The sequence below is a fragment of the Leptosomus discolor genome, chromosome 17, assembly GCF_034619465.1.
Source record: "Leptosomus discolor isolate bLepDis1 chromosome 17, bLepDis1.hap2, whole genome shotgun sequence".
In the NCBI taxonomy this organism is placed as follows: Eukaryota; Metazoa; Chordata; class Aves; order Leptosomiformes; family Leptosomidae; genus Leptosomus; species Leptosomus discolor.
In genome coordinates this window covers 18,148,540-18,172,500 of record NC_141407.1, presented here as the reverse complement: position 1 = coordinate 18,172,500, position 23,961 = coordinate 18,148,540, and the positions used below count along the sequence as shown (strand labels likewise).

Genomic DNA, 23,961 nt, shown 5'->3' with positions numbered 1-23,961 from the left:
GGCCTCTCCGGGGACGGGGCTGGGGGGCAGGAGTGCCTCAGAAGTAGCGTTTACTTATGGGGAGCAGGTTTTCATGTCAAACCTGCAGCAGGCAGACGGTGCTGTGCACGGTCCCTCCCCACGCTCAGCTGGCTGTGCCCGCTGGCGAGCTCTGCAGGCAGAGACAGCGAGGAGCTTGAAACAGGGAAGATGAAAACCTCCCGAAAGCGCTGGTTTATTATTCAGCTCCCTCCCTACCTGCTCTGCTCAGCCTCGAGCTGGTGCCGTGGCTGCTGCCGGCTGCTGAGATCCAAGTCCCTGTGTGGGGCAGGTGGGAGGGCAGCACCCCATCCCCATCCTGTCCCCAGCACCCCACCCCTGGAGCCGGCGGGGGTTGTGACCGAAGCACGGGGAGCTCAGGCAGGGCCATGGCACGTGGCACCAGGGCTGTCCCCTGGCTTGGGGCAAGGAGGGTGCCCAGCCCAGGCAGGTGCTGCCCGCTCAGCCCCCCGTCGTGCTGACCCCCACAACCCGGCTCCGCGGCACAGAGCTGCTGCTCCATAACGGCTCCAACAGCTCCTGTCCATAACCGCCGGCTGTGGCGACACCGAGATGGAGGCGCGGGGGGGCCGGGGCTGGGACGGCGACGGCTGCCTGTGGGCAGGCGGCAGCCCTGGCCTCGCACCATGTGGCGCAGCCCGGCCGGCGGCATGGCCATGCACGGCGCGCCGGCTGGCGGCACGGGGAAGGCAGCTCCCAAAATGGGGTTTTTATTACAGCCATACATCACCGCGGCGGCCTGATGCGGGCAGACGGTGGTGATTTTTCTTCATGGTTTACAGACAAATGAGGGGAAGGAAAATTGATGTGAACTTTGCTATAGCGAGAGGTCGGGCACGGGCAGGGAGCTGGTTATGGATGAGCCGGGGGCTGCTGGGGCCGCCTGCCCCCGGGCCCCTCCTGGCCCCCTTCTCCACGCCGGATGGATGGGACCAGCAGCAGGAACAGGAGCGTCGTGTCCAGCGTGGGGACCGTGCTGCTGCTGCGGGGAGCTGGAGGAAGGGGGGGCTCTGGCTTCCCCAGCCCCTCATTGCCCACAGCCCAGCCCCGAGCAGGCGGCTGCGCCCGTCCCTCATCGGGGGGATGCTCGGAGAGATGCTCGGCCGCTCGGGGGGAAAGGCCACGTGGGCAGGGTTATTAATTCCAGCAGATATTCATTAGCGCTGCAAGCGTGGTTTGGATGTGCGGCGTCAGGCGGCTGCTGTCACTGGCCCCTGGCAAGAGCTTGACTGCTTTCACCACAATTAAAGTTGCCTCCGAACCCACGGTCCTGCCTCGTATAAGATAACAGTTAATACCCTCAAATAGCGACTATCAGCTTCTCCATAAGGCCCATAAATATTAATATAATTCTAATTAGTTCCTTTAAATCCATTGCCTAAATTAAGCATTTCCTTGGCAATAAATCAGCAGTGGTTTGGCACCCTGCTCGTGCCCATTAAGCAGACCTGGAGCTCTCCAAACCTGCCCCATGGCCAGTCCCAGGGCCTGCGGCAGCCTGGGGCCACACCATGCCGTGCCGTGCCGTGCCGTGCCATGCCGTGCCGTGCCATGCCGTGCCGTGCCATGCCATGCCGTGCCGTGCCGTGCCGATGTGAGGGCTGGCGATGCTCCTGCTTTGGGAGTTTCAAGCTTTGGGATGAGGAAAGGCAGGTGGGTTTTGGGGCTGGAGGAGCCACCAGACGTCCCATGCCGGGAGGGGTGCTGGTGTCCGCTGCGGTGATTCCCCGCCACGCACGAGGGCTGTCAGACCGTGCGGCATCGGTCCTCGGCTCCAGTGGCCCCTTCCCACCACGCCAGCAGAGCTGGGGGGCTGAGCCCCATCCCCTCCCGTGGGGGCTGCCCGGCGGCCGGGAATCCCACAGGGTTGTCCCCATGGCTCCTCCCACAGCACGGTGCGGCCGGGCTGGTTTTTGGTGTAAACCCAGGGGCTCGGCCAGCGCCCCGGCAGGCTCCAGCACCACCTCCGATCCCACACCCCAGTGAGGGCAGACGGCGCTGCTGGCGGGATCTTGCCAAGAGGCTGCGAGAGCGCGGTTTGCGAGTGCCTGATCAAAGAGCTCCTGAGGACCCCGCAGTCACAGATATAAAAATAAACCATTCATTAGGTTCGACTGAGGAAAGGGAGCCCAGGCTCCACTGAGCAAGCAGAAAGTGCCCCACGACCTTAATCAGGAGTAATATTGTTAATACATTTTTTCCCCAGGTGCGCCCGGATTTGCATTCCCAGCAATTTGCACAATAATGAGGCGAGCTGACCATGCCTCACCCCGGCAGCAATCACCTCCAAATCGACGGCACCGTGCCGGCGAGCTCATCCGAAAGCTCCTCTGCTCCAGCTGCGCGGTGCCGCACGTCCCTGGTGCTGCTCTGCCCCGGAGCCTCGACGTCGCAGGGTGGGAAGGGCTGGGCACCCCGGGGGGCGGCCAGGGGCCGGTGTGTGCAGGAGCTGGGTGCCCCGGTGAGCCCTCTGCCACCGCTGTGGAGCCGCCTGGGTGCTCCTGCCCAGTGCCAGCCTCCTCTGGCCTTCATCCCCAGCTCTGAGTCATCCTCCTCCATCCTGGGAGGTGGCTGCAGTGGCCACCCTGCTCAGACCTCTCCCCAGAGCTGGATCCCCTCAAAGGTGCCTGTGTGTGCTGTGCATGGGGGGGGTGAGTGTGCACGGGGGTGAGTGTGCACGGGGGTGAGCATGCAGGGTGAGGGTGCAGGTTTGAGCAGGGGGTGGACACAACGTGCACCCTCCTGTGCTCTGGTGTTGGTGGTACTGGAAAAGAGCAAGCACCAAACTCATTTGCTTGAGGAGAAATTAATACGGTGCGAAGCCTGCAGTGGGTGATTTAAGAAGTGCATTTAAAATCTCAACACAAATAGATTTTTTCATAAGGTCAGTAGAAAGATTAAACGCTGCAGACAAGCACAGCACTTGCCATTTCCAGCATCGCTTTTACCATAAATATGTTGGGCTGGCGCCGTGTCCCTGCGCTGCCCACGTGGGGCAGAGCCCGCTCGCCGTGGCAAGGCGAGAGCCGCTCCGGGCGCGGTGCTGGGTGAGCGGGGACGTCCCCGGGGAGGGAGGGCATGGCGTCTGGCTGTCCCCGTCCTCACGCGGGCAGCCCAGGTCTCCGCTGGCATGGCGGGGGAGAGGAGGCACGTGGGGCCGTGCTGCCGGCGGCACCGGGAGGATGAGCCACGGCCGCCCTGGCCCGGGCAGGGTCTGGCCCCAGACCCGCTCTGGCGCTGCCGCCGGCCTGAGAAGGTGCCGGTGCTGCGAGGGGGCAGTTGCGCAGCCCGAGCTGTGGTGCCGGCCCGGTGGGGCATGTGCCCGCTGCCAGCTCCTGGTTCCCCCTCCTGCCGCCCGGCAGGGACCAGGATTGATGGCAAGAGATTTGAAAGGCTCCAAATGCGGAGGTTATGCCGCTGAGGCACCCCCATCCATCACGAGACGTTCGTTATTCAGTAACACCCTCCACGCCGGGCTGATTTCACACCTTATCTGAACCCAGCAGCTGTGCCCTAAATCCTGAGCGCCGCGACTGTCTGGAGGAATTCAGCTGCCTGTGCTTAAAATTAGCGTTAGCATCTATCATTTCCCCACACCAAATGGCTTTTGTGTCGGCACTTGGCAGCACTCATCCGTCACCGGGGCTTTGGGCTGCCCAGCTCCGTACCCTCTCTGTCACTGTCACAGGACCCCTCGTTGGCAAAATGTCACCCAAAGGACAAGTGCAACAGCTTGGCCTCTCCCTTCCGCCCAGGCTGGTGGCACTGCCAGCGGTGAGGGCGTCCTCCGTCCCCTCGGGCACCGCAGGTGCCAGGTCTGCTCCTGGCGGGGCTGTCCCTGTCCCTCCAGCCCCGCTGCAGCCCGGCACGTGGCACGGGCACCGCCTGCAAACCCTCCCCTGGGCACGGCGGCCTCTCCCCTCCCCTGGCACAGTGGCTCGCCGTCTCCCGCGGTGCCGTGGTGCCAGCCGCAGCTGTGTGGCCGGGCCTCTCCTGGCTGCTGCCGCCGGCAGCCGTCCCTGGCGAGGAGCTCCTGCCAGGCAGGTGATGCTGGAGCTGTCGGCGTGATGAAAAGCCTCCCGCAGCAATGCAGATAACATACAAGCGCGGGTCAGGCGCGGCCCGTGTAGCCCATCCATCAGGCGCAGCAGCTACAGGCGCTCCCCGTGCCACCATCTGATGCGCGTTATCCGGCACAAATGTGTTTCTTCCCCCAAGGTTAAACGGATGAGTGAGGTTCAGGCACTGACAGCTCTGCCTGCCCCGTGCAAGCGATAAACGAGCTGGAGGAACCAGAGGGGGAAAACAGGTTTGTTTTCTGTCAAATGCTCCTTTTGATGGTGCTGGCACGAGGACGGCGGAGGCATGGAGATGGGCGCGAGGATGGGGATCCGCTCCCGGCTCGGCTGTGGGGCAGCTGGCGACGGGCACCGTCACGGCCGCGTTGGGTGCCACCGTGTCACCAGCGGTGACGGACGGGCGAGAGCGAGGGCTCGGTGAGATGCCGGGGTGCCCAGCGGCCCTGGCAGCACGCGCTCGGTGCAGCCCCGGTGTGCCGCCGGGGCCAGCGGGGATCGGGTGGGATGGCAGCGAGCCACCACGTGCCCCCACCACGGCGCCTGCAGGCGGCTCCAGGAGCGGTGCCACGGGCTGGCGGAGCTGGCGCTGCAGCCGGGCAGGGGCTGGTGCTGCCCCCTGCGTCTCCTGGTCTGTCCCAGCCTGTGACGCCCGGGGCCTGATCCTGCCTGGGGCTGCGCGCCCGGTTTGGGCGCTGCCACGGCTCAGCTGCAGCGCCCCGGGGTGCGTGCCCGGCGGGGGTCTGCCTCCCCACGCGGTGTCCCCACCGGCTGCCACTGCCCTCGCTCAATGTCACACTTGGAGCCTGTCAACTTGAAAAAAGGTTTGCAGCCGATAAGCGATCGGGCTGTCAGCTGCGGAGCGCCGCTCGCTCGTGATTTACTGCAACGTCGCTAACGGAGCACAGATTTTTCTTAATCTAAATTGAAAACTACTCAAGTAGAAAAATAATTTCATTGCTGCATCTTGAAGGGGCGGTGGGAACAGAAGGAGAAGAGCTGTGCCAGGGGCTGGCAGGGCTGGTGCTGCCCATGCCCCCGCGCCCCCCGGCTCTGTGCCCCGGCTGGGCAGCGCCAGCCCCGGGCCACCAGCCCCTGTCGCCTCGGGCAGCTCATACACCGGGACAAGTGGCAGCTTCTCCGGCTGTTGCCGCACCCGACGCCCGAGGCTGGCGGGAGCCACTGGCACGTGCCCGGGGATGAGGTGGGCGGCAGGAGCCCTGTCACCACCCGTGGGGCACGGGAAAGACCTTGGGGCATCCCTGCGGGGACACGGGACAGTGCCACGTCCCCGCAGCACCCTGGAGAAGCACAGAGGTGGTGCGGAGCCGCGGCGCTTCGCCGTGCCACGGTGCCTCCTGTGCTGCAGTGCTTGCCATGGCCCGGCGCTTTGGTGTGCCGCGGCGCTTTGCTGTGCCCCAGTGCTCTCCGTGCCTCGGTGCTTTGCTGTGCCGCGGCGCTTTGCTGTGCCGCAGTGCCCATGGCACGGGCAGAGCAGGGCGAGGCGCGTCTCGGGTGTGCGGGCGCCTCTGATCCCAACAAAGAGGCTCTGACGGTGACGGTCTCTGCGTGTAATCCAGCCGGCAGAGCTGCACACCCACGGCCCCGTGGATGTGCCCACATGGTGGGTCTGTGGAGGGCCCTGGGGTGCCCAGGCAAGCACCTGAGTCAAACCCATGTTCGGGAAGACACTACCCTGGCCGCCCCAGTGGTTGGGCGCATTGTGCGTGGCGGTGTCGTGGGAACGCCGGGGCAGCCACCATCCTCGCTGGACGGCACAGGAGGCTCCGGCAGAGCCAGTGCCTGGGCTGGGGCTGTAGGCAGGGTCTTGCTTTTGGCAGCATTGAAGAGCTCACTCTCTGCTTGGAAAGAAAGTCTTAAATACGAGTCCCCCTGAACCCCTGTTAGGGGCCAACGGTGCTGCGGGTATCTATCGGGTGAGCTGGGGGCAGGCCGACACATGTGCACCCGGCGGTGCCAGCACAGCCAGCCCTGATCAAGCTGGATTTGCAGCACGAAATACCAGGAAGGGCTGTGAGGGGTATTTGGGGAACTGGCTGTGCTGGCACAGGGGTTTGGAGCATGGCCATGCCGGCTGGGGCTGGGCTCGTCCTGTGCAGGAGCAGAATCTGGCCATTTCCACCATCCAGGAGCTGGACCAGGGTGTGGGGAGCAGGCACCCACCCCAGCTTGGCTCTGGGGTGCTGGGGCGCAGCCTGGTCCCAGCCCTGCTCGCCACCCACCAGCTGTGCCTCAGGCCCCCGGTGCCGGCGGACGCCGGTGCAGGCAGGGATGCGCTGCCTCATGGAGAGATTGGTAATTTGGAGCGCGAGCGAATTCTGGGAGCATTTGCTGAGCTGGATAATAACGTGCCCAGTGAGCTGCATCCCAAGCACGCTGCCAAATTAAAGAAATTTTTTTCCCCTTTAATTTAAAAGTCACCGTTGGGAAATCTCTGTCGGCCTCAGCAGTGATTTCCCCCCAGGCTGCCTTTCTGGAGAAATCTTTAATTTTGATTGTCACACTTTGTGGAGTTTAACTCGGGGAAGCAGAGCCATAAATACGGTGCCGCTCTGGCACCCAGGCTCCAGCTGTGCCGGGACAGCGAGCGGCACCGGCGCGGGCAGGAGGAGGGGAGCAGCCTGGCCACGGCCACTGTGACTCCGCCGGGGCTCATGGGCACCAGCCACCCTCTGCCCTTGCACCTCCACCCCTGCCTGTCCTCCCCGCCGCTCGCCCCGGCCCCCCGCAGCCCGGTTTCACAGGTCAGCTCCCTCCCTTTAATTAGCCGGGTCCCGTCCCCCTCCCACCGCCTGCCGAACGAATCGGCAGGTTCATGAAAATCTCATTAACCTCAACGCCACAGCTGGCTTCTCCCGCCGGCGTCTGCACCTCCCGGCCCCCGCGGTGCTGGCCGGCTCGGCGAGCGCTCTGCCCTGCCGCCTGGCACCCCGGCACCCCGGCACCCCGGGACCCTGGCCGGGAGCCGCGGCAGGCGTTACACCAAACCCCTTCGGGCTGGGAAGGCGGCACCAGAGAGGGAGGGCAAAGGCTCCAGGTTCTGCTCCGTGCTCTGCTCTGTCACCGGTGCCCAGCCCTCGCAGCCCCGGCTCGGCCGGCCATGGGGCTGTGCCGTGGGGCTGGAGCAGGCGTTGCGGCCAGCCCAGGGCGGGGGGCAGCTCCCGGGCCTGCTCCGGTGTCTCCGCTGCCGCCAGCTTTGTGGAACCAGCGTGTGACCCCGGAGAGGGGCCTCTCCTCTCCCTCCTGGCATCTTGGGAGGGCATCGCCCGGCAGCTCTATCAGCAATTAAGAAAGAGGGAAGGAACGCAGGAGCCGGCGCAGCGGTGCCGGGGCGAGCTCTGGAAAGGTTACAGCCCATTTGCATTTTACCCTTCAGTAATTTCAACACTTAGGGGTGCAATTAAGAGGCAAGCCTGGCGTTATGAAGCTATCAGCGTGGAGAGATCTGAATACTAACCAACCCCGGTGCGTGTTCCCGTCCCAGGCTGTCCCATCTATCTGTGGCAACACCGCAGCAGCGCCGGCGGGTTTCCACCGGCAGCAGCGATGGGCCTCGACAACATCAAACGCACGTTTGGCACCTGGCCTGGTACCCCAGGCCCCCCGCCCCGGGCCGTTCGGGTGCCGGGGTCGGTGCTCACCGCGGGCAGGGCACGGGTGGCCACGGAGGGGAGCGGGTGTTGGCGCGGCAGAACCGGGGCCGGGCGGGTGCCGTGCTCGTCACCCCAACAGAGCGTCTGACCCAACGCTGCGCTCCGCAGGGAGAGCCCCGGGCCCGCGTTGGTTTACGAGCGAACCGCCGACGGGCAGCGCTGGCTGGACCGAGACGCCCGGCATGGCCCCGGCAGCACATCCCTCCCACGGGGGGACGGGGGCTCTGCCGCCGTCCCCCTTCTCCTGCTTCGGTGGGACGCCGGGCTCGGAGAACTCCCCTTTGAGCTTCACCCCAGTTTAATTGGATAGTTTTGAGCCCCGGCTCATGATTTCTACAGCAATTTGGTCTGAGATTTCTTTCTTTCCCTCCATTATCCACTCTGATTAACTCAGCTGCACCCATCAGCTTTTATTCGGCGGCGCGGGCAGCGCCTGCAAGAACCTGTTAAAATGCATGAGTTTTGTCAGAGCCGCTTTCCCTGGCCAGCGATGCCGAACCGGGAGGGAAGGGGCTGCGGGGAGTAGGGGGCTGCGGGGACCCCGAGCCTGGGCCGCGGGCGCTGCGGGGAGCCCGGCTGGGAGCTGGCGCAGGCTGGGGGTGGTGGGCAGCCCGCGGGGCGCAGGGGGCTGCGGGCAGGGCCCTGCCGACACCGTCCGCTGCCGGGGGGCTGCGCGGCTGCAGCTTCCCTGCTTCGCAAACGCTCATTTCACATTCCGGCTGTAACTTGGTCCCTTTTTTCTCATTTTAATAAAAACGAAAGCATCCGGAAACGTTGCTGCGCCCGAGAAAGAGCGAGATCTGACATAATTAAAAAGTGGCTTCAATCAGGCTGTTTTCCTAATGGTTTGTCATATCAGCCCACACCGCCCTGCACCCCCGTGCTCCCAACCCCCTGAGGCATCATTTACATTTCTTAATAACCCCTCATTAATATTCATGACGTGGGGAGGGTAATAACGGCTGAGTGCACACCACTAATTCAATTTCAGCGAGCCTCAGTGTGTTTAGTTAATCACCAGGGGACCAGGGTTACTCAGTACAATTATTTATTCGGAATTAGATCTTGAGGCATCTGGATTGAAACCTGAACTCGGAATAAAATTAAAGAGGGATTCTCCTCCTCGCCCCCTCCTCCCGCTGCTGCTCCCCGCTGCGGTGCTGAGCGTCGCCCCGCGGCCCAGCCACGCTCACACGAGGAACCGTTGGTTCTGTTCTGGCACCCGTGCCGCGCTGCCGGGAGCCTCGCAGAGGCTGGGGCTTCTCCCCATCGCTGGCAGCTGCCGGCTCCCAACTCCTCCACACCCGCCCAGGCCCAGAGCCACAGCCGGGGAGGCCATGGTGCCGGCTGGCAGCGCCACGACGCCCGTTTGTGCCGGTGTGGCTGAGGGAAAGGGGTCAAGAAAGGGCCGGTTTGGGTTGTCCCAAGACATCCCTGAGACCTGTGGGTGTCCCCGAGGGAGCAGGGGAAGGTGCTTTCGGTCCCACTGCCTCCGGCTGGGCTGCGGGGACGTGGTCAGCCCCAAGGGCACCAGAGATGTGGAGCCGGGCTCCCGCTGGGGACCTCGCTCTGCCGCCTGCGCCTCTGCCGGATCGCCAGCCGTCCCGGTGAGAAACACACCCGAGTTTTTGTGCCTTTCCCACTGGGCTGCAGAGCCCTGGCCATTGGGTTTTTTTGGGTCGGTGAGCGCAGCAGCCACCTCTCAAATTCCCGGCGTTGTTCTGAACGTGCCCCCGGCCCCACACTCTGCCCAGGGAACCGAACCAACTGTTTTCTGCCCCTTTGTCGGATGCCGAGCGGGCTCGGGCGGGAGGCGCCGGCCTCGCCGGCAGCGCCCAGGTTCTTCTCTCCAACTACCTTCACCTTCCCCGGCGCCGGGTGCCTTTCCCCCCGCCTTTGCAGAGCGACACCTGCCTCACGCTGCAGCTGCAGCCCTGTGGGAGCCGAAGGGCCGACACGGGTGTTCGCAGCTCCCACCGCTGTGTCTGCCGGCCCCGCGGGTCCCGCTCACGCCCGGAGCGGTTGGGGTTCGCAGGGCCGCGGGGCTCGCGTCGTCCTGCACGCCAACACCTCGAGACGCGGGCAAAGCACACGTCCAACGTGCTGCTACGGAGGGGGTGGGAAAACACCATGTTAGGGAGAGAGCATGGCTCTCGTGGGGAGGGAACGGGGAGAACCCCGGGAGCAGGAGGCGGCAGAGGTCGCCGTGCCCCTGGCTGGTCTGCAGACGGGGGGTGGGTTGTCCCCTCTCCCAAGCAGCCCGGCTGTGGCCGCCAGCACGTGTCCGTACCCCTCCCGCGTCCTGGCTCCCCAGCCGGGGGTTATCTGGGCGCTCGGTAAAGCAAAGCCAGAGGATCTGGTAATTATCTTCTGTTTATCTCATCTTTAACGTGCAGATTTGTGAGTTAATTTTGTCATCACTGGTATCTCCTATGTTTTATTGAAACACCAGGGGACGCGAGGGACTTCTTTGAAAACATTATATATATTTTTAATTTCCTGAGTGTTCTCAAACCAGGCTCCCACTGAGATAACTGTGTAATAGCTGCCACCATTATGTTATGAAAAATTATTGTGGCTCAACACTGTTTTTTAAAGCGTATTTGAAATAAATTCAGTCAGATTTTGGCCGAGTTGACTCTTGTAATTATTCGTACACGTCAAATTGCAGGACGCCCGTCTCGCCTGCGGTTCTGCATCTCGCTGGGCTCCAGAACGCCTTGTCACCCCCTCAGCAGACAGAGGGGTCCTCACGTCCCCCCCTGCTGCATTCGGCGCTCGGCAGGTTACCGGCCGGTGTCCGAGGTGACGGCAGCTCACGACGCTGTGCACAAGCAGAACCGCGTTGTCAACAAACGCTGGCAGCAGCCCCCCGCGTGGCCAGGCCCGCCTCGGCCCGGGAAGGCCTCCCAGGCGGTTACAGACGATAAACCACCGATTTTCGGTGCCCCGGCTTCGCGGCGGCGCGGGTCGGCTCCCGGGGGGCTTTGCCGGGGCCCCGCGCTCCCCGCCACGGGCGATGGCAGCCCCGGCCCCACGCAGCGTCTGGCTCCGGTGGCACAGCCACAGGAGGGACCCCGGCCCCCGCTTCACCGGGCGCTTGTCCCGCTCCCTCCGGGGCCCGGCTGGGGCAGGCAGCCCCCCGAGCCTCCGGCACCGGGCCCGGTCCGGCCCGTGGGACACGGGCCGCCGCCCCCTGCCCTCGCCCGTCCGCTGGCAACCCGGGGCCGCTTTGCGGCAGTGTGGCGCCTCCCGCCTCTCGCTTTGCGGCAGTGTGGCACCTCCCGCCTCTCGCTTTGCGGCAGTGTGGCGCCTCCCGCCTCTCGCTTTGCGGCAGTGTGGCGCCTCCCGCCTCTCGCTTTGCGGCAGTGTGGCGCCTCCCGCCTCTCGCTTTGCGGCAGAGTGGCGCCCTCCCGCCTCACCTGCGCTCCCTGCCTTACGGCGCGGTGTCGTGCGGCCCCGGTCGTTGGCGACAGTTTGCCTTCGGTGGGGCCCGGTCGGTGCCATGGACGTGGGGGAGCTGCTCAGTTACCAGGTGAGCGGCCCCGCGGCGGCCACCGGGGCGCTGGCGGGGTTGGCGGTGGCGGGGCCCGTCAGGGCGGCGGGGCCCGGCTGCTCCCGCGGGGCCCGGGCCTGGGGAGGGACGAGCGCGGCCCTGGCCGGTCCGTGCTGGCGGCGGCAGAGGCCGCGGTGCCCTGGCCGGGTGTTCCCCGCCCGCAGCCCCGCCGGCCCCACAGCTCCCGGCCCGGCGCCGCTCCAGCTCCGGGCCTGGCGCGGCCGCTGTGCGGAGCTTGCCCGGCCGCTCTCGGTGCACTCTCACGGGACCCGGTTGCGGGGTCGTGAACGTTCGGGAGCTTCTCTCCCCCGCTTGGGAGACGCGGTGCCCCGGTGGGACACGGTTACCGGGGGCTCTTGGGGAACACGGCTCTGCTGGTGCCGTTTCTTCCCCAGACAGGCACGGTTCGGTGTCTCCGCCGGGTGAGCCCGTTCCTGCAGTAACGCCCGTGCTTCTTTCATGGCTCGTTCTTCTGTCTACTGTTTTATGACAAAGCCCATTTAATCTGTTTTTTACCAAGGTCTCCTGAAAAAGTTTTCCTTCATGTGAAAATTTCCTTTTACCTCACAAGCGTTTCTTTTCCCTTGGCAAGTAATCACGGCTTGCTCAGAGGGTGGAGGTCAGTTTGTCCGCAGATGTGGTCAGTCACGTATTTACGGTTACGAGTGTGGATTGAGCATGTTCCCCCGCGGCCGGGGAGTGGGAGCGCGGGTTTGCGCTTGGCTGCGGTTCGCACACGCGCTGGTGCTGGTCTGTGCTCTGGTTCCTGGACAGGCTGCACCAGCGGCTGCTCCCTGCTGGGTCAGTGGGTAAGAAAAGTGCCCTAAGGCTCATCTGCCTCGTGAGGAACGGAGCATGGGTTCTGGGGCTGGACCTGCTGCGGGGTTCAGAGCACGGGAGCCTCTGTGGATCTGCTCCCCGCGTGCCGGGTGTTCCTGGGGGGTGCCGCGCGCGTGCCGAGGTGGGAAGAGCATCCTGCTGGTCCCGCTCTGTCTGTGCTTCCAGACTATGTCACTGCGAGAGGCACAGGGAGAGAGGGAAAGTTAACCTTTGGGTTTGAGAAGTTTCCCATCTTCTTTTCCCAGCGGTACCAAAACGCTCTGGAGTGTGGCTGTAAGAATTGTCTTCCTTGGAGAGCTCCGCTAGGCTCCTCCATGACCCAGCTGCAGGACGTTCCCCTCTGCGGGGCGCTCTGTCTGTCTCTCACATCCTACTTCACCCATCAGGGTGGTGCTGGCAGCGCCGTCCTGAGATCTGCTCGACCTTCGTATTTCTCTGCTGACCGTTTTTTCTGTGATTTTTCAGTATCAGGTTAGAGTGATCCCTCCTCCTGGGCCTTTAGTTCTTTGCTCTTCTCCGCCTCAGTCGTGGTTCGTGACCTGTCCTTGATGGTTGTGTGATGCAGCTCACACCTGAGGCGCAGGAAGGTCAGCCTGTGTCGAACTTTGCTTGTTGTGATTTTCTCCCCAGGTTCTAGTTTGGGTTTTTGTTTGTTTTCTCGTGCTCTGTGCGGCCGCGGGGTTCCCGCCCGCTCTAGAGGAACACGCACCTCTGCTTCGCTCGGGTGGCTTTGCTGGTGTGCGGCTTCCCCTTGGACCAGCTCCTGCCGGGCGGCGAGGCCAGAGCTGGAGGAATGCTGCTTAGCTGCTGAGTGTTTCAGTTTTAATTTCTTTTCTTGCTGCTGAAATTGTTCTTCCCTGCGGGACGAAACATCCAGCAGCTTTCAGCCAGCGCTGGGATTGCTCCTGAAGGGCTTGTCCTGCTCTGCGCTCTTCTGGCCTCACCCCTGAGTGCAGGTGGTTTCTGTGTCAGCAGGTGAGATGCTGCTTCAGAGTGAGCGGGATTGCAGGGTGTGACGGAATTCAGAGCTCCAGAATGAGTAAAACGGTGGGTGCAGGTGAGAGGGGTGGAGGAGCAGAAGGCAGCTAAAGAGCTCTGGATCTGAGGAAATGAGATTCCCTCCCGGGAGGGCGCTGCTGGCCGAAAGGTAGAGCAAGGGTGGGAAGAGCAGGCTTGGCTGCCTCCCTCCTGCGCGGGTCGGCGCTGCCGCGGCTGGCAGAGGCCGGGGAAGCCCGTGCCCTCCCGTGTCCTTTTTGGAGACGTGCATCCTCGTCCTCTGGGCAGTGACACTTGGAATGGTCAGACTGGGGCTGTGCCCGTGCCCCAGCGAGGGTGCTGAGTGGCGCGTGGCGGGTCAGTGGGGTGGGTGCTGTGCCTGGCTTCCGGGAGGAGGGTGGCTTGTCCCACCGCTCCGACCTGCTCCAGCTTCCCCTCTGGCGGGGCAGGGGTGGCTCGGGCGCGGGTCGGGGAGCTCCCCCGCACCGGGCTGAGGAGCGCAGCGGGCTGGCTCTGGATCTCCTCCTTCCTCCTTGGGGCAGGGGTGGCGGTGGCGCTCAGACGGGCTGGGTGATGGGTGCTGTGCGCCTCCGCGCTCTGATTTTAATCCGTCGCTGCAAATGTGTTGGTCTTCTCAGCTCCCCTCAGCACAACCCAAAATAATTGCTTTTCTCGTACATCAGTTTGTGTTGGTCTCCTCTAAATGCCTAATCTGTGCCCTCGCTTCATCAAGAAGTTGTTCTCCCTTGGTGCCAAACCTGGCGTGGAAGATTTCAGGCACCGTGCCACCAATTCAGCACCAAGTGTCTGGCAGAGTGGGAAAACGAACCCCTTGCAACAAAAAACCACAATTAAACAGCACCTGGCAGCTTGTACAAAGCTCAGGAATCCATAAACTTTATGTGCTGCTGCAAAACAGTTGCAGATGGTCTAAACTGATGATTAAATATTGCTGCTGTTCTGCCCAGAAAGACTGTGCCCAGATCCTCTGCGCCTTGTCTCTGATTGCGGAGGGTAATTAAGGGGACAAAGCCAACTCTCTTTCTTTTCCAGAGATCTCTCCCAAGTGTCTTGGGAGGGAATAAGGGAGATTATTGTAATTCTCATTAAGTGCAGATTTCACCACCGCGAGTGATCATTACAAATCGCTAATTTTTTAATGGAATATTAGTAAAATCACCTAACAAAAGAAGCAGTAAATAACGGGACGGGTCTGGGCTGGGTGATCTCGTGGCCGTTTGCACGGCTGAGCGCCGTTCATGGTGGGAAGGGTCTCCAGGTAACAGTTCCTGCTGTGGGTGCGTCCGAGGGCAGAGGACGTACGGCCTCGTCGCCCTGGTGGCTCCGTCCTGCCTGTGGGTTCGGGCGAGGAGCTGGCGCCAGCTCAGCCACGGGGCCGGGCTCCACTTGGGGGTGCAGACCCTCGCTGCGGGCCATGGGCTGGGTGCCGATGGGGTTGCAGGTGAATCTTTAAGCTAAAGAAAAGCTGCTTTTCCGTGGGTGCCACCGAACCGGCGTGTGTGTAGAGCCTGTCAAGGACGATGCCTGCCCTGCGCAGCTCCCCGCAGGGCGGGTGGGAGCTTTCCCGGAGAGGGCAGGGGTTCGTGCTCTCCGAAAGCAGTCGTCTGTATCTGTGAAGTGCAGTGCGCCTCTTCCGTTTCATTTGCCTCGGTTTGTGTGATTTTGGGGCTCTTGGGACCTCCTGAGATTTCTGGATTTTCCTGGTACCAGTTCATCCAGGTTTTAATGCGCAGCTCCCGCACCATCTGGAAGCGTCGTGCTTCAGGAAGGAAAAACAACAAAAGTAAGGTTGGTAGCAGCCTGGTTTATCACAAACGTTAGGAACAAAATGAAGAAGTTAGTGAAGATACCTCTGGAGATTTGGGGCTGGCTTCCAGGAGTCCTAAAGTGACAGCTAACACGTAGCTTTCCGCAGCGGCTCTGCCGAGCAGGCTGCAGCCGCCTGAGGTGTGGTCACGGAAGGAGCTGCATCGCTTATGAAGATTCATTTCAGATTTCATTAACAAATAATTTCTGAGCTTCGCGGTAACAAGGTTACCTACAAAGCAGATGTCTTGGTAACGTGACTCTCCATTACTGAGACTTCTCTGAACCTTCCTGGTGTTTGGGGAAGGCTGGAAGCCATCAGGGGCTGAAACATCACGTTTTTGGGTTCTGTGGGGTACTCAGTCCTGGCACGAACGTGCAGTCCCTGCCCCGAGGGGGGCGGGCAGGGGGCAGGTGCCCTCGCCCTTGTCGTTGCTGCTGCCGGGCCCAGGGGCGGGCGCTGCGTTGCGTCGCCGGGCACCAGCAGGGCCCGAGTCTGGCGAGTGTCCCTGGGGGGCTCTGCCGCCGCAGCCCGGCCCCGGCTGGCACGCCGCGGGGGTCAGCGAACGCCCGGAGCGAGTGTGGCTGGAGACGGGTGGAGATGCGGAAAGATAATTCTCCCTGTACCCATCACCAGCTTTTGTTGATGTTATTGTGTTTTATAAATGTCAGCTTTTTTTAAACCCTTTTGTACTCGCTGGTGTTCGTGCAGTGATATCACGGTTAATTTAAATGAAAATGTCTTCTGAATAAATTACTGTGAATGCACTGCATTCAACAGGAACGAAATTAAGCTTAACTATCAAAACAATTTAAAAATGCTTTTCTTGTGCATTTGCTAATGAATTCCATCTTCTTGCCAAATGCACCTTAGCACAACTGAGGAAAACCCCCACATTTTATTTATCAAATGATTAACTTTCCCTTTTCTAGCAGAAAGGCAGAACTTGTGTAGATGTGTGTGAAGCCATGAAATGGTTTAAATAAATGTCTTCACACACAATGTCTGTGTGTGCTTAGCAGAACGCATCGGGCTCAGGGCAGCAATGCACGTGCTTAATTCTTGTGGGTTGGTTGTTACCCCTTAGAAAATACAACTGCAATCCCGAGGGGAAAATCCATGAGCAGAAGCTGAGGCTTCCTGTGAATCAGCTGTGCATGCCACTGCCTCTCCCTGACATGAGCAGAAACCCGGGTGTTTCACTCCTGCCTCGATTTCTTGGGTTTAATTATGCTGCCTGGAAAACGGCAGTGTTCTTGGTGGGGTTTTGCACGATATCAATAACAAAAGGAAAAACCTTAATGCTGCTTAATAGCATTTGCCTGGGAATTCAATTACTGCCCGTTGCCAAGATGTTGGCAGTGTTAATAATTGCACACGGGGCACTTCTGTAATTTGTCACCGTGATTTCTGTTAGGTGCTGCAGAGGATTCCTCCCCCCCAGCAGTGCATAAATACAAAACAGGGTAAAATAATCGAGATGGAATCAGGGTGTATGTTGTGATACTAGGGGCGGTGTACTCGGAGGAATGGGGTTAGTTTCGTGATGGAGTTTTAATTGAGGTTTGTTCTGGTGATAGAGTCCTTCCCGTGGCACATCGCTTTGCAGCTGACGAACCACCAGCTCCCTTGGTCCCTCATTACAGCTGCCGCCTCGGTGAGGTTCTTGTTCCTTCGTTAGTGTTTAGAAAGGAGAGTGAGGGAGGAGACTCTGACTCGCCAAATTAGGAACACCCAGGCAAGTCCCGCAGGCGCTTGGCTGTGAATTCCAGAGCTTCTTACGGCACTAACTTCTGTATCTGTGTTTGTGACGTTAACCTGTCAGAGGTGATTTGGGATGCCCTGGGTCTGGTTGAGGAGCGGAAGGACACAGGAAGGGCAGAGACCTGCGTGCCATTAACGCACTGAGTAAGGGAGATGGATGTACCGGAGGTTTTCCCTTAGATGGTGTCATTTAGAGGAGCACCCTTTTCCTTATCTTTTCATCACTGGGGTGCTGATTGCTGGCGGAGGTTGGAATTACCGGTTGTTGGCAACGACACGTTTGTTTCCAGATGGACCTAGGTGAAATCGTATTTTAAAGTGCCTGGAAGATAAGGAATAGGAATCTGCTTTAGAAAAAAAACAGCAACTGAAAAAACCTCGACCCACCAAACCCTCCACACAAATAAATTGTTCATTTCCGAGAATCTCCGGGTGTGCTTCTGCTGCACGGCGGTCGGATGATGAGCTGAGTAACTGCTTTAAAAGCGGATGGGAGCGCTTTAGAGGAGTTTTAAGTCAGGCGTGTGCCAACCGTAATGGAAAGAGCAGAGAAGATGTAGGGGGAAAGGAGGCGGCTAAGAGGGTTTGAGTAGGTCCAGCTGGGAGCAGGCATCTGGAGCTTTGATTTGTGCTAATAGGTTGTCTGGGAAACTTGATTCTGCGTCTTCCTCAAAGTGGTGGCAGCATGGTGACCCTGAAACCAATGTGATCTTGGCCAGGCTGCTGGCCAGTTTGCTTCTCGTCATGATTAACGCTTCAGGTGCTTTTCGGGGGGGTCTTTTCTTGATTTGTGGTTTTGGGCTTTTTACATTTCTCTTGAAAGCAGAGTTTGCTTGAGAGCAGAGCTTTCAGTTGCTAACTTTTTCTTTATACTGAAATAAAGAAATACGTAAAAGCTCTCTGGGTTGTGCAGAGCAGCAGTTGCAGCTGGTCTGCAGCCTGTGCCTCGGACTCGGAGTTGCAGCGGGGTTGCCTTATGAAAGAGTTATTGCCCTCTGGGGCCCCAGAGCTCCCAGCCTGCTGGGGAGCGGGAAGGTCCCACCTTGATGCCGGCGCTTGTGCTGGACCTGGCAGGAGAACGGCACTGTCGCTGTTCCCTCTGCATCTTGCCTTGAATCAAAGCCGAGGGGACTCCAGATCTCGGTCAGAAAGCAGGCCTTACGTCGTGGAAGGGTGATGTGACTTGTGGGATTTCAGACAAAGGGTCCCACAGAGCAGGGGAGTGGGGGCTTCCTGCCAGGTGAGGCTTTATGGAAAATGCTGGGCAAATGTTAGACCTGATGGGGTTACGACATCACCTACCGGGCAGCGGTAGAAAGTAAACATATTTTTCTTATTGTTTTTGTTATTCTTAACACGCAGGCTCCTTTTAAATAGTAAAGAGTTGAGCTTTGTTTTCCTGTAGTTGTAGAGCATGGAGTACTGCTGTTCCAGCTTGGTTGTCCTTCAAAAAAATACGAGACCCCCAATTTAATATCCTTGTAGTTTTTGAAGGGAGGGAGTTTTTCCTTCCATTGCAAATGCTTTCATCCCTTTTTGCCTAAATTTAAACGTGGGGTTAATGGACTTTCTCTTGTCCCTGGCAAATGACTTTCCATTTTGACAATTCAGTAGAAATTGTGGAATAAAATACTAGGTTGTTGCAAGCGAGCCATGAAGGTGTGGGCACCGCTGAACCCGGCGCCCAGCCCCTGCGGACCAGCTCTGCTCCTGCCCTGCGCGCCCTGAGCTGCGCTGAGCCTGCCCGCGGGAGGAGGGGGGGAGCGGAGGTGAATTAGGATGCACACAAGGATTCGGTGTCACCCCATGTGCTGGGTGGGTAAAGTGTGACCAGTCCCTGCGGTCTGCTTGGGCCTGTTGGCCTTTTGTCCCTGCAGCGTGAGGCTGGCTCGGCTGGCGGCGGACCCTGCGGCAGCCGCTGTACCGCCGCCGGGCGCTTCGGGTTGGCCGCTTCTCGGCTTCGGAACACAGGCTTTGCTGCCTACGGAGATGTTTTCCCATGGGTCGTGTTCGTAGATCCAACAAGGTGGGATGTTGGCGTAGCCCTTGGCAGAGCCGTCCATCTACCCGCGTGATGTTCCACTTCACTAAATTTGTTTCCTTTCCGGTTGGTTTTTGGAGTTGTTAAGCATCGTGTAAGCAAATGTTTAAAACAACTTGCGGGAATTTCCTCAGTGTGTCTTGTAACGCTGGTGCTCTGGTGCGCAAGGGTCACAAAAGACTCGTACTCATTCGCCTTATTTCTCTGATTTCAGCCTAACAGAGGGACGAAAAGGCCTCGTGATGAGGAGGAAGAAGAAATCAAAGCGCGTCGGAAACAAGCTGGTGCACGAGAGCACAGCCGTCACCGGGAAGAGGAGTCTGTGGCGCTGGAAGAAACCGATGATGAGAAGAAGAAACTTCTTCAGATAATTGAGAGGGATGGAGAAGAGGAAGAGGAGGAAGTAAATCACTGGTGTCCTGTGGGAGAGGGGAGGCAGTGGGGAACAAGGAAACACTAAATCACTTCTCTGGGCTTTCCGTTTCTTACTGTGTTGGTGCTGACACTAACTGGTGATTTTCACGTGCCTCGTACAGCTTAAGGTTGTGGTTTTACTTTCCTGCCCTGCGGGGTGTTCATTAATTTCAAACGGGGCTTCTCAAAGATATCCTCCGGAGGTTTGGGGGGCCCAAAAGGGAGGGGGAAGGGAAAGCTTTCAAATCTAATCTCTGTTTTAAGCTGGGAATACCCAAATCACCTGCTAAGATATGTTTTTAGGAACTAGTTTCTGTATTCTCACCAGTTTCCTAACTCTATTGTTCTCGAAGCACCCCCAGCCGTGCAGCCTCTCCCGCTCTCCCCCTTTGTAGCTGTGCAGCAGCAGCAGCAAATAAACAAACATTCTTCTCCACAAGAAAGGTCTTGGGTCAGAGGAGGGGGGTAGCAGCTGTCAAGGGTAAATGATTTCAAGCCTTGGAGACAGAAATCCAATGCAGCATTGGCCTTTCTGCCAAGGGCCAGGGAAAAGATCGCTTTATAAATGTGACGCATGGGTTGGTATAAATCTAGAAGGTGCTTGCTTCCTGCTGCCTCTGTCCTGTTTGATGAAACCCAGGAGATACTCACCACTGCGGAGTCGTGTGGGTTTGTAAAGTGTCCTTGTCCTTTGTGTACAGCATCGCCAGCCTTCGTCTCTGGAAATCTCCCCGTTGTTTTGATGCTGAGCTATTGCCCGTAGAGTCGTTGCTGATAGTGGGGAAGGATCACGCCGGATTTCTGCGGCATTTCAGCGCCAGTGAGGGTGGACGGACGTAGCCAAAAGTCCTCTTGACTGGCTGGAGTCCTGTGGGCTCCTGCGCTGCACCAGTCCCTCGTCTTTGTCCACCGGAGTTCTCCCATGCAGACGTCTTAAGGGCTGGAAGTCCAAGGCTTCTTTAGAACCCAAATCTCTTCTTTATTACCTTGGAATAGTTATCTTGGCAGCTAATGTAGGTGCCAGTACGTGTGATGGGAGGAAGGTAATCTGTAGGACGCGGTCATTCTGAATGCAAATTAAATACAAGGTACGAAGCTGATCTTAATGGAGATGTTGTAGTGATGTGTGTTAGAGAAAGCAGAGAACCAAATGGGATAGAGGGGAGCAGTGCCAGCACGTGTGATGGTGCCTTTGTGGGTTGAAATCCTGTTGCAGGAAGAATATGGGTCGGGCAATGTAGTGTTGATGGCCTGAACGGGCTGGTGACACGAGTGGGATGGCGCTGAGGCAGGTTGGGCTTGAGAACGTAGGAAGGTACGTAGTGTATTCCTTCAAGCTGGGCTTGAGAACGTGGGACTAACAGAAGCCTTGGTCTGGTGGTGTTAGTGTAATGGCGTTTGCTGAAGAAATAGGAATTTTGTCTTGTACAAGATTGCCGCTTGCAGCTGCTGACCAAAGAATCTCCAGCACCAGGAGCGACTCTAGATTTAATCCTGAACAGGAGATGGGACGTAAAACTTGGCTTAGGAAGGGAAAGGGTCTGGTTTGGTTTTTGTTTTGAGAACTTCTCTTTAATAATGGTTGTCACGTAGGCAAACAGAGGAGAGGGAAGAGGTGACGCAAGAAAATCTGTATCATAGAATGGTTTGGGTTGGAAGGGACCTTGAAGATCATCTAGTTCCACACCTGCTGTCATCGGTGTTTTATTAAAAGAAGTGCATTAAAATCATGAAACAAGGAAGATAACATAGCATGTTTGTAGGTGTCTGGGAGGTAACTAAGGTGATATTGCTGCTAGGCGGCAAATAATGCCAGCTGAGAGACACCTTAGAAGAATTTAAAAAATAAAACGAAAGTACTAGAGTAAAATATTGATTTTGGTTTTTTTTCTTTAGAAAAAGACTTTGACATAGAAGTGAAAGCTTATCCGAGTGAGGAAAATACGAAAGCACATAAACTCAGGGCAGTTAAGCATAGACCTACAAAAAGAAATAGCACAGAGGACTTGTGAAAGGAACCTACCCCCGGGCGTAAGCGGCTAACGCAGGTTCGCTCTGATGAGTCGGAAGCGAAGAGCCTCAGTGTGCGCTGGCGGTGCCAGGCAATGGCGGTGTGAAAGCACAGCTCAGGAAGATGAGCCGTTGCAAAACTGGGGGTTTTGTCGCTACTTGGTTCCAGAAAGTGTAGGGGAGCTCTTCTGGTTCTTTTCCAAAGAACCTTCCGCGGGTAAATCCCTGGTTTCTAAAAACCCAGCTCCGAGGTTTGCTCTGGGGAGCTCGCTCGGGCCTGAGCAAAGCGTGAGTCAGTAAATAGCGATGGCGGGAGAGCTCTTGGCAGCTTTCTGCAGGGGACTGCAGGGGCTGCCCTTTGTCCCTGAGGGCTCTGGGCCCGACTCGGTCCCGCCACGTCGCTGTACTCTCTTTGGTGTCCTGCCGGGTGATTGTTCCAGCCCTCCTAAGCTCTGTGTTCTGCCCTTCCCGGTTGGGTTAGGAGGAGCCTTTGGATGAAAGTTCAGTGAAGAAGATGATTCTCACCTTCGAGAAGAGATCTTACAAAAACCAGGAGCTGCGGATCAAGTTTCCTGACAACCCAGAGAAGTAAGATGATGCTCAGCCCCTCCCTGTTGCCCTTTTGTCCTTTGGTTTTAGGTTTCAGCTCTAAATCAATGTCTTGAACATACAGACCTTGTCAGCTACGTAAGGCTTGTGTAACAGCAGTCACTGCCGCTGGTTCTTCTGAATTGGGTTTGAAACTAACTTTAATTAAAACCGGCATTATTGAGACTCTGGTGGTGGCTGGGATATGGCCGTCAGCACAAAGAGAATAATTAGCCAGGGAGGGAGAAGGTCTAATTTATTGAATTCTCGCTGTTGTTAATATTATAGATTGTGAAACTTCAGCGCTAAAACTGGAGTTCTTGTTGTTTTGATTTTGGGAGTGCTCAAATTCAGTAAGGTTTGTTAGTCCTGGTTTGGGTATCGCAGCAAGTGGCTTGGCTCTCAAAAGCGAGGCTCAGAGCTCTCCCGACATCGGTGCCCTTGGCAGTCGGCATCGGAGGGCCACCGGCCCCGCTGCAGCGCTCTCGCTTCGCAGGGGCTCCTCCTCGGCCCTGTTTCCGAGTGGTGGGTGTTTGGGGTGAGCAGGAAGATTGAGATCCTGGATTGGTGGGTGTTGCTTCCCAAATAAATCAAGATTTCAAGCCAGACTGTGTCTGTGTTTCTGTCCACACCTGCACTTCTAGTGAGCTCTTCCTCCTTCCATGGAGTTTTGTTGTTCACATTAAATAGATTTCTTCCTGTGCTGGAGTGCCATTATTTTTTGTCCAGTTCTGTTCTTTCCCATAGCTAAATTCTTTTTATGAGCTTTGCTTCAGGCTAATACGGCCCACAGACTGCTGGGTGTAGCTGGGGAAGGTGTGTCGCTCTGGAGGAGTTATTTTGTATGCAGGCTTTTCTCGTGTAGCTACAACCTCTCGATTATTTTTATATTTTTTTTAGTTCTAGACCTGGGTTACAGAGTTGGAACAAATCTGCTTATTTACTGTGTGGAAATTAGGTAGCAGGAAGGCTTCTCCTACTACGTGATTAAACTTCCAGGGGCAGGCGGAGGCCCGGGCTGCCGCCAGGAGCTCTGGGCTCGGTGGCGTTGACGTGGCCGCAGAGGGTCAGGCGTGCCGGGGCCCTGTGCAGCTGGGCTGACAGTCTCACCCGGTGCCTGCCGGAGGGCGGGGGTCTCTGCTTTGAAAAGGGCTGCGCGTGGCACACGACTGATGTACTTCTCGCCTTCTGACTGGCTGTTCTTGTCTCGCCGCAGGTTCATGGAGTCCGAACTGGATTTAAATGACATCATCCAGGAAATGCACGTGATCGCGACGATGCCAGACCTGTATCACCTGCTGGTGGAGCTGAATGCCGTGCAGTCTCTCCTGGGGCTGCTGGGACACGACAACACAGATATCCTTCAGTTGTTAAAGCCGCTCTCATGGGAGAGGCTTTCTACAGACTTTTCTGTAATCTCTTACATCCTGCTTTCGCAGGCTCCTGGGTCTGTTCTGCTCTTCTTTCCCACCGCACTGAATTTATGTCTTTTTTTTTTTTTTTTTCCCCAAGTGAAAGCCTTCTTTGTTCAAGTAATATTGATTCAGGTTTCTTTCAGTGCTGTTATTCTCCTTTCTTGTTTTATGACCCTTTCATCTAGGTTTGAGTGGCTGCCTTAGAGTGTGAGCAGACGAACGATAGAGGAAAAGCTCAGGTGTGGGCTTAGCAACACACAGCCTAGAAGCGAGTGCAGGCTGGCTGGAGTAGCCCCCGTAAAAACGAAACAGATTTACCCCGTGTCGCTGAGAGCTGAGCTGTCACGCTTTCAGCTCTTTGCCGTGGACTGGCTCGCCACAGGGCCACGCCTTCGTCTGTAAACGGGATAAATTCTTCACGTGTCCATACCTTTAATTTGGTGTGCGCAGAGCTTGAGGTTGTGGGTGGCCCCTCTGGTCTGAAGATCTGAGGGCATCTCAGAGAGAGTTTTCTGTCTGTACTGGTAAAGATTTTGGTAGTTTTGAACAAAAATGCTGTCATCTTTTGAATATCCTGGTGCCTTGATGCTTTGCCATTAACTAATCAGTAGGACTATGCCTGGCTCGCCATTGTGCAGTCTTTAAAAGCAGAGCTCAGGCTGCATCGCTTGTAAAATATTCTGCAGCAGATTGAGCTGAGAAGTTGTGACGCGATTTGAG

The 23,961-nt window shown here is 58.1% G+C and overlaps 1 protein-coding gene across 1 annotated transcript in view; it reads left to right on the top strand.

Annotated features, from left to right (window-relative positions):
- Positions 1 to 11,264: 11,264 nt before the first annotated feature.
- The window catches only part of CTNNBL1 (catenin beta like 1), a 53,513-nt gene continuing 40,816 nt past the window's right edge, over positions 11,265 to 23,961 (top strand). Inside the window, exons 1-4 of the mRNA XM_086474568.1 lie at positions 11,265 to 11,324; positions 19,029 to 19,217; positions 21,720 to 21,826; positions 23,043 to 23,182. Coding sequence (XP_086330694.1) covers positions 11,295 to 11,324; positions 19,029 to 19,217; positions 21,720 to 21,826; positions 23,043 to 23,182 — 466 coding nt within the window. The 5' untranslated portion in view covers positions 11,265 to 11,294. The remainder of the gene's footprint in view (positions 11,325 to 19,028; positions 19,218 to 21,719; positions 21,827 to 23,042; positions 23,183 to 23,961) is intronic.